Source organism: Frankliniella occidentalis, unplaced genomic scaffold (assembly GCF_000697945.3).
Source record: "Frankliniella occidentalis isolate FOCC.00 unplaced genomic scaffold, Focc_3.1 Scaffold314, whole genome shotgun sequence".
NCBI lineage: Eukaryota > Metazoa > Arthropoda > Insecta > Thysanoptera > Thripidae > Frankliniella > Frankliniella occidentalis.
In genome coordinates, this window is record NW_026267439.1 from 200,068 (window position 1) to 209,408 (window position 9,341).

The 9,341-nt window shown below is 50.8% G+C and overlaps 2 protein-coding genes across 7 annotated transcripts in view; both read right to left on the reverse strand.

Moving 5' to 3' along the window:
* Positions 1–2,917, reverse strand: part of LOC113211128 (serine/threonine-protein kinase 17A) — a gene marked incomplete at its 3' end in the record, with an annotated part of 31,365 nt that extends 28,448 nt beyond the window's left edge. Inside the window, 1 exon segment of the mRNA XM_026429415.2 lies at positions 2,396–2,917. Coding sequence (XP_026285200.1) covers positions 2,396–2,541 — 146 coding nt within the window. The 5' untranslated portion in view covers positions 2,542–2,917.
* A 451-nt stretch (positions 2,918–3,368) lies between these two features.
* Positions 3,369–9,341, reverse strand: part of LOC113211127 (E3 ubiquitin-protein ligase HECW2) — a 58,289-nt gene continuing 52,316 nt past the window's right edge. For all 6 annotated transcript variants that reach the window (XM_052273929.1, XM_052273930.1, XM_052273927.1 and 3 more), the window contains 7 exons: positions 7,240–7,446; positions 6,883–7,149; positions 6,703–6,801; positions 6,409–6,604; positions 6,117–6,315; positions 5,832–6,030; positions 3,369–5,738 (listed from right to left, as the gene is read on the reverse strand). In XM_052273929.1, coding sequence (XP_052129889.1) covers positions 5,627–5,738; positions 5,832–6,030; positions 6,117–6,315; positions 6,409–6,604; positions 6,703–6,801; positions 6,883–7,149; positions 7,240–7,446 — 1,279 coding nt within the window. In that variant the 3' untranslated portion in view covers positions 3,369–5,626. The remainder of the gene's footprint in view (positions 5,739–5,831; positions 6,031–6,116; positions 6,316–6,408; positions 6,605–6,702; positions 6,802–6,882; positions 7,150–7,239; positions 7,447–9,341) is intronic.

The window sequence follows — 9,341 nt, forward strand, 5'->3', positions numbered from 1 at the left end:
CTCTATTACTCAATTCTCCGGCCGCCATCCCATCTCCCCCCCCCCTCTCCCTTCTCCATCCCGCCATTTACACGTGGAGGATGAAGTCACCGGTAAGGCACGACGGCGACGACATTAAAGCTGGAGAGGTGAAAAAAAAACACGAATTGGGGAGTAGAGAAAGAGAGACAAAGAGAGAGAGGCATCGGGGCCGATCTGCGGCGGGACGTTTTTTTTTTAATTGTGTATTCGTGTTCGTCCTCGCGCCGCTGCGGCTAATGAACCGCCCGGGAGATGTTATTATGAGCGGGACAAACACCACAGAGAAGGAGAGAGGTGGGACCGACGGAATTTCGGCAAAACGTCACCTCATCATCATCATCTCTCCCAAAGTCGTCGTCATGGCCGGTGTTTTTACTGCGTGTCTTTAAAATTCTACATTGTACACAGCAGTCTGATTAATTTACAGCCACGCTACGCCACGGCTGCCGCCGCGGCGCATAAAAATTCCTCGCGTATCCGCAAAGCCCGGCCACGATTGACCCGCGCGGTGAACCCGGCCGGACCGCGCCGCGCATAGCGAGGCAAGGTCACCGCGGCCCGCCACAAGAGCCTCGGCTTTTCGCTCTGCCAGATAGCCGGCCGGCCGGCCAGCCAGCGGCCAGCCGACCGCGCGATCCAGGGGGGAGGGAAGGGAAGGGGTTCGCTCCGCCACGCCCCGCCACGCCCGGCCCCGCCGCTCCAGGCTCGTTACACTCGATCATCTTTTACGACTTGCAGATCGATCTATCGGCCAATAAGTAACCGCACTGGCCAGCGGGCCGGCCGGCCGGTCGGTCGGTCGGGCTGACCGGCTGCTCGGGCGCGCCGCAATCGCAGCCCCGAGAGAGAAAGACCGGGCAGGCAGCTCGGATTCCGAACAGATTAAGTCGAATAAAAGAGCCCAGCCGGCGGGCAAGGCAGCGGCCGAGAGGCTGGCAGCGCAGGCCGTGGTGGCCAACCGCCCCGGCAGCGCTGGCAGGCCGCGCCCAGCCCTGATTAGAGTGGCAAATAACACAGTGCGGTGTGACGGGTCAAGCAGCGTCCGGCGAGCCGACCCGGTCCTACCAGAGGGAACCACACAGGGAACCAGAGGGCCGTCATTACCGCGCCCCGGCCGCGGTCTCTGCGGCCTCCGAAATGACGACCCTGGTGGCGTCCTCCGGGTGGTGGGCGTGTCCTCCGGATCCTCCGGCAGCCGCAGTCGCGGCGGCGCGGGCCGGGCGTGGCCGGGGCCCCCCGGGGGGTACTTGACCCCGCGACATTGACCTGCTCATGCGTGCGGTCGGTGGTCCGGCTCCGGCCGCCCCGCTAGAAGAAGCTCCTCCTCCTCCTCCGCGTGTTCCTGGGAGTCCGGCGATGCGCCCGGCCTTGCCCGACTGCACCGGGACGGGGTCGGCGGCGGCGGTGGGGCCGGCGGGGCGCTCGCCACCAACCACCTGCACCTCGCCGACCTCGGCCCGGCCCGGCCGATGACCGGAGGGACTCCTGACCAGCAGCGCCCCGCCCCGCAACGGTACCCGACTGTGCGGTGCACCACCACCACCACCCCAATCGCCCGCTGGGCTGGGCTGGGTCAGGTTGCCGTCAAAGCCCGGGGGAGAGCGGGCGGGCGGGCGGGCGTTCCGAGAGGAGCCGCTCCGCCCCGCTCGGCTCGTGTCGTTGTCCCTACGGCCTACGGCCCGGTGGTAGGCAGCCCCACGGGCCGCCCTGGCCCGTCACGCGGCCAGGTGCCCGGCGGAGGAATGTCACTCACGCCCCCTGGGGCATTGGGTTAATTGCGCCGTGCCGATCCGCGTGGGCCACTTGATGGACCACTTTGAGCGGCGCCCCCCGCTGCTGCTGGCCCGAGGGGGGGGGGGGAGACCTGCGAGGTCCCCCCCTGGAGAGAGGTCCTGCGCCGCCAGGACGCCCGTGGCCGCCGCCCCCGGCTTTGATCTGCGCGGACGCCAATCGAAGCCAGAGACCCTGGTCCTTATGGTGGTCTCGACGGAGTCGACGGCGGCCGCGCCAGGGGCGTACAGTGACGAATGGAGGCGGTGGGGAGGTCGTTTGGGCCCAACCGTCAGCGGAAGTTGTAACGGCGTTCGGGACACTTAGAGGCGCACGACAAGCCGGTAGAGCGGAGGAGGTCCTTGCAGGACTTTCGCCGTGTTTCTCCTACGAAAGGACATATTGAGCCTCGCGAGCCTCGCCGTTGCCGCCGTGAGCGGAGAGCGTGGAGAGCGCGGAGCCCAGCGGTGCGCTGGGGAGAGTGCTCTGACAATGGTGAAGAGATCCTAACCTCTATGGACCCACAAAGCGCCCCCTGGACACAGCTGTGCGGGGAGCGAACTTCAGGGGGCGAGGGGCGTAGACAGATTGGCACGTTACTCACCTGGCAAATGGAGTTTGCTCCACATGGTAGTAGTTGGATATGGGCTCGTTCTTAATGAGCGATGTCAAACAATCTTCAGACACGCTGAGGAGACCGTCGTGATTGGTATTCAATGAAATACCCGCACCAAAACTGAATTTAGCCATCTTGGAAAACTTGTGGTAATCTCGTCTTTTTCAACAGAAGAGCAGCACTATTCCAGATCTGCAGGTACCAGTCTAAGAACAACAATTTACATGTCCACCATTGCCACAACCGTTACGACGCTTGGCTCCAACAGACGCCGCGGTAACCAACGCACCAAACAACGTATCCAGGCACGGAGAACACAGACTACGCCTGGCCAGAGCTCGACTGGGCTCGGCACAAACGAAAGAGCACACGTTTAATCACCAATCACTGCATCAAAGATGAATCCACACATCCACACACAACATAAACAATGGCTAGCAGACGTCCCGCATTCGGCACAACCTCCGTGGTCGCCCGCTACGATGCGACTGACTCATCCAACACCAACACCTCCCTTGCCCCCCACTCCCGACCACCTGCTCGCTCGCGCGCTGGACAGTTGACTTCAAATCTCCCGGCATTGCCAACACTGGGACGAGAAGACTTTCTCGTTTTGAAAGCAAAAGTTTGATATCGAGCAGAAAAAAACGCGATTCGTAAGATTACATCTCCTATCGGCTAAGATTCTAAAGAAGTGAACCGTTTGTTTTCTTTCTACTCACGCGATTGTGCATCTAGCAATCATGGTGGGTATTCCATCTGGGAGATGTAGGACGCCCCAGGCAACCGTTCGCGTCGACACGAGCACGTTCGTGTACGTTCGTGTGTTCTCCCGAAAGCCAGAATAAGCACCCGCGAAAACTCAAAAGAGGAGGCGAGCCATTCGGTCGGAGAAGATTTATAATCGCAAAATTCCGCCCCACATCAACGGGGAAAGAGGTTGGGAGGAAATAAGAGGTGGTTTCAGTTTTGTCAGATATTGTTTAAGTTTAATACAAACAAAAGTAAAAAAGAACAAGAAACATAAAGACATTGGCAAAGCCAATGTTTGTCTATAGGGACATCACAGGTCCTTTAGACATATAGTGACTAGCATCTGTAAACAAAATCACACTTCTAAAATTACTCAACAATAACACATACATATTCACTTATAAAACAGTTTATGGGAAAACCGTGTCAAAATAAAGATAATTTCTATAAACTAACTCAGGAATAGACTTTGCAAAACAACTGCAAAATTCACACTTAGGATAAAATACATAAATATTGTGAAAAGAAATACATTTCCACACTTTAAAATTGATTCTAACAGACCATGTGTACACTTGGAAAGTATTCAAAATCTTTACTGAAGAGACAAGAGCAAATAAAAGAAAGGTCAAATCGACATTTTGGTTTTAAGATAAAATCTATCTTTTATCTATAATATAAAACAGTTCTGAAGTAAACTTTTGTTTTTTAGTTTGTTAAAAATGTTACAGGTACAACTATCGCGTTCTATATAAATTATCATCTTATAAACCCTGTAAGAAGATTGTTCTGAGTCACTTAAAGATGTAGAAATTGGTTTGATTTCAATTTGCAATAAATGTCCTTTTGAGAGCAATCCGAATATCCCAAATTTTGGGTTCTGAAATTATAAGCAGTTTTAAACAGACAATTTCCAAAACAAATTTCATCTGATGACATGAATCAGTTATTGAGAAACTAAAATAAAATTTCAATGCTTGAAGTGATAGGATTGCAGATTTTAAAAATGGACAACATAAATTGCAAGGATTCAAAGGATATTTTGACTATCTACAGTAAAAAGTTAACAAGTCAATTTTCTATGAGAATACAGGACAAATCATATTTGATTAGCTTGGAAATGAATGTGTAACAGACTTCTCACTGAAACAATTTCAGAAACATCTCTCATGGACGGTATTATTAGCGCCAAGGCAAATAGACATGAGGAAAATGCATACTCTGGAGTAGCAACGTTGTTACGCATATTATCACAGGAACACTCAGTTTAGAGGAAGAAAAAAGAAGATTCAGAACATAGAACTGTTCTGACCATTGAATCCAAATTAGGGGAATAAGCCCAGGTTCCTTGAAAGTTGCTCACTTACTTCCGATTTTGTACACATCAATTCATAAACTTGAGACTAAATTTACTTATGACACTAATAATTTTTCTAAATAAGAGGCAGTCCTTTTCTTATTACTAAGGTGAAGACTTATTTCACAATTCACACGCAAAGGGGGTACTACCTAATGGCTAAGTATGAGTATGACTTAGATACTATACTTCATTATCTTGCGAAACCCCAAAAGAGCATATAATATTTGGTCTGACACACTGGAATAAATACATAGATAGAGTTTCATTATCTCTAAATGCACACTTTGCACATCATCCTGCAGCTTTCCAGAAAAGGAACACCCAAGTAAAGAATAACACAAGCAGCAATGATTTGAATTACCAAGAGTTGCATTAAAATGCGAAAACTAAACTCTGACACCACCTCAAAAGCATCATATCTGTGGCTTCAGATAGGTAATAATTGAAAAGACAGACCATGCAAGTGACGTGCAGAGTTGCATTAAATAAGAATGGTGGGTTGAATAGCTCCCTACACAATGATGTTGATTTTACACCAACATTCTTCCATGTGTAATATGGGAGTGACTAGACTGGAAATAAATAAATTTGTGCCTATTCTACTAGCCAGTATAAATGAGTACATTCAGTTTTGAATAATGTTAGAAGTAGTAGTGTAAGGTGAGCTTAAAATCATTAAATGTTGCACATACTCATAAGCAAAGTTATATGCTTCAAGATATAAAGAAGTCCAATGGAAGTTAACTTTTGACCATTATGACAATTGAGACAAAACAAATATCAAAATTACTGTAGTAATAGTGGTTTGATAGCAAAGGAAATTCCAACATGAAAGTACATATTAAAATAGCACTTGATTTAAACAAGTACTGTATTCCTATTACACAACACTTGAGAACTTTACTTGAGGATGTGCTACTGTACTTTAATATGAGGGGTTCTCCACTGGCGAATAGACTCTTAGCAATGAACAACACAGTCACAGTTCTCGTTAACACAGCCAGAGGGTGTTTTTGGTATTACTTCTCTTCACAGCATCAAAGTATCCATTAATGTGGTCGAGTGGATACTTTTCTTGATTTGTATGACTAACTACTCCAATCAATTTATTCAATGCCGAAAGTATTAGTTTCTTCCACAGCAAGTAGGAGTTTCTCATACAAGATCTCTGGAGTAGGGTATGGTGGAAGATCCAAACGGTTGAAGCAAGTATGAGCTCTGTTGAGGAGAAAAACATACCAACATAAGTAAAAAAAAATTATGATAGACAAAACATTGTCAGAATAGACAAATATTGCATTGATAAAATACCTTGGCAAGCTGTTGGGCTTTCCCCATTTCTCTATACAAAACTTCCTTGGCCCTGTTGAGCCACGGAGAGCAGCAAATCCTTCATATGGGATACTAGATGTGCCAGTCACAAACTGGAGCAATCTCAAGCGTTGTTCATTGCTGAAACGCTCAATAGCAGACCAGAACCACTGCATAACTGGGTGATTGTCATGGTAACCTGAAATTTGGAAAATGAAAAAAATTAATAACATCCAGTTATAAAAAATTATAAAAAATGTGTAGAGTAAGTTAGTGTTTTCTTACCAGATCTGTATTCAGTATTTTTACGCCAATCAGCTAAATCTATCTCTGCAGTACCAGCAATAACAAGTTCCAGCTCACGGGCATCAAATACAGATACAAGCCGAGGATCTACCACCTCATAAAAACCACGCACCAGTGAGTCTATTTGTTCAGAAACACCACGCTCAAGCCTCCAGCGCACAACTCTCTCTAAATAATCCTAAACAAATAAAACAATATGAAATTAAGAAATTGCTTCAAACTTTAACCTTAGAGAATTGGTCTAACTTTTATACATAACAAGAATTTGTACCTTCTTATTGGCTTCACAGACAGTAACATTCCTTCCACCGGGTTTAAGTTCACGTTCGACAACCTGTCCAAACACTTCCTCTGTCACAGCAAAAGTAAGATCAAGTACTTCTGAAGAAATATCATTTTCTTTAATCCACAGCAGACTTTGATGGAACTCTGCGTCTAATGACTCCAAGTCACTTAAATTTACAGGTCTGAAAAACAAAACAAAAAACAATAGGTATTATTTCAGGGAAAGCTCTTAAAAAGAGAGGTGACTTAGTTTGAATATTTAATATATAGATATACTCACAATCTAAGAAGAGCTTTGTAGAATGGCCGAGTGAAGAATGCATCCAACAAGTATTGATGAACTAAAGCCAATCCTAAGACACGGCCACTAAATCTAAACCTGAAATTCAACAAACCATTTAGAGAAACAATACATTGACAAACTACGGTAAGACACTTAATTAAATAAATTTCAACGTACCACTCATGATGATTGTCAACAAATGCAGACATTGGAGACACTTGAACTGTGTAGGTGTCATTTGCAGAGTATTCAAACAGACCGTAATAAGGGTTAAAGAGTTCTCTAGACAGCAAGAAGAAAAATTCCCGAGACGGGCCACCATAGTCTAAACCTTCTTCTCGGTCGAATGTTATGTACAATTTGCACTTTTGTAGATCCTTCTTGGAAGCTGCCATTATTTTACTGAAGGCATCCTCCAGGATATGTTCCCGCCTAATATGTAACCTGAAGAACACACCAAACATTGTTAAAAATTTAATTCATTACGAAAACCATTTTGCTGATTGATCGAAATGCCAATGAATGTACACTTACTTGAGCTTGCCGGGACCCTGGCCGTAGCCCTTGGACTCGAGCTTCCGGTAGAAGTTCCTCAGTTTGGCCTCAAAGTCCCTGCGGTAGGGGGCGGGCGCGCGGGCGTTCGCCCTGGACAGACCGGGGCTGGCCTGCGGGGACAGCTGCGGCGACCGCGTGCTGGAGGGCACGGCCGGCACGTAGCTCATGATCTCCTGCTCGAACAGGCTGCAACAGAGAGAGAGGGCACGCGTTAGAACATACTGTAAGCTTGCAGCGGACAGGCGGGCGCGAGCATATGCAGGGCGGCAGAGCGCCCGGGGCATAGGCAACCCATCGCGCAGCAGCGAGCGGCGGGCCCGGGCGCGCGGCACTCCCGGCGCCCGCCGAGGAGGGTGTCCCTAAACATGCTGCCTGTATCGCTCTGACACTGAACGCAAAAAAGGATAGCGATAAGTGAATGACATTTCTCCTTTTGTAGCAAAAATGTTATCGCAGTACATATTTGTTTGTTTTCGAACAATACGTGTTGCTACGAAAGTTTAGGCCACAGGAGTTGTACTCCAATCGTAAACTATCAATATTTGGGCAAATCAAAATCACTGCTAAACCGACCCTTTTTTGTAACGACGAGGAGATTGAGAACGACTTCCCTTTCTTTGGTAAAAACCGAAGAGCCGTTATTGGTTATGACGACTCGTACTACAAGGGGAGCACCATCACCTGACGACTTTTTTTCACAGTGTGCACCACCTAGACGCCCTGCGGGGCGCCCGCGCGCGGGCCGCGGGCCGCTCAAACAGCTCATTGCGACAGCGCGCCGCGAACGACGACGACGAAGGCGGGCCAAAGCGCGACGCCCATAGCCATTCCGACAAGATGGCGTCCACTTCCGGCTTGTCGGAGGCGCGATGCGTTACTGCCGAGCGGCTCGGAGCACAAAGCAGGCGCAATCCTTATCGCCCTCCGAGGCCCTCGTTCGACTCGAGGCGGCTCTGTTCGCGAGGACCTCCGCGCGGAGGACACGTTCTCGTCGGCCTTTGTGCCCCCCCGAGGCCCCCCGATCCACATCCCTACTGCCCTCTGTCCTGCCGTCCGTCGGCCAGCTCTGTTGCGTCACCGGGAGGAGGAGGCGGCGCGCGATGACCCGCGTGCTGCACCCGCACGCACTATACACGGCCGCGCCAAGGACGCGGGCCGGTGCGAACAAGTTTCCTGGTGGTGCGGTGCGGGGTGCGGGTCGCGAGCGCGGGCGGGGGCGGGGGCGGGGCAAGGCGGGGCCCACCAAGGCTGTAGTGCGCCGCGTGAAATTACGGCTTGTTTTCTAAAGCCCGCCCCGCCCCTCCCCTCCCTCTTCCCTCTTTCCTCTCGCTGCTCCCGCGCAACGTGATCATGCCAGGTGGGGTTGGCGAGGGGGGCCTCGTCGTCGGGCGCGCGAGGCGGGGCGGGGACCCCGAGACAAAGGCGCGCCCCGGTGGTGCAGCACCCCACCCCCCGAAAGGGAGCACAAGAAAAGGAAGGCGGGCAAAAACTTTTCTTTTCCCCGACGCCCCGCCCTAACACCTCCGTGACGCCGCATCGCATCCGCGTTGCGGATCTTCAATTTCAGAGGTGCAGCAAATCACAGTGTATGCAAACAGTTTTGGTTGTGTGTGTGTAGGGCTGCCGAGGAGATCGGCCCTCCTGTCCCTTCTGTTTGGCCTCCGGTTTGGAGGCGGGTGGGGCGGGGCGCACCGAGGCCGAGGCTCGTGGACAGCCCCCAGCAGTGCATGGACCCGGCCGCACAGCACACTCACACCAGGCCACGACGACCACGAGGGTCAAGTCAAGTCAAGGGCCTCCCAAACCAAAACGCCAGACAGAATGGCCCTACGATTACAGAGGGGCATTAGAGCCCCCCCCCCCCCCGGCCGCGCGCACTGTCGCACCGACAGTAGTGGTACTGTACTGTAGCGCCAGGGCCTCGCCGCCGCCGGGCCCCCCTGAGGCGCCCTGAGGACACCGCCGTACGCGACACGCACGGCGCAGTGTAGTAGTAGTACGCATGCACCATGGGACAGGGATTATTTTCGGACCGCGGCGCAACACGGCCGGGCTTGGGCTGGGGGGCGCGGGGCTGGGGG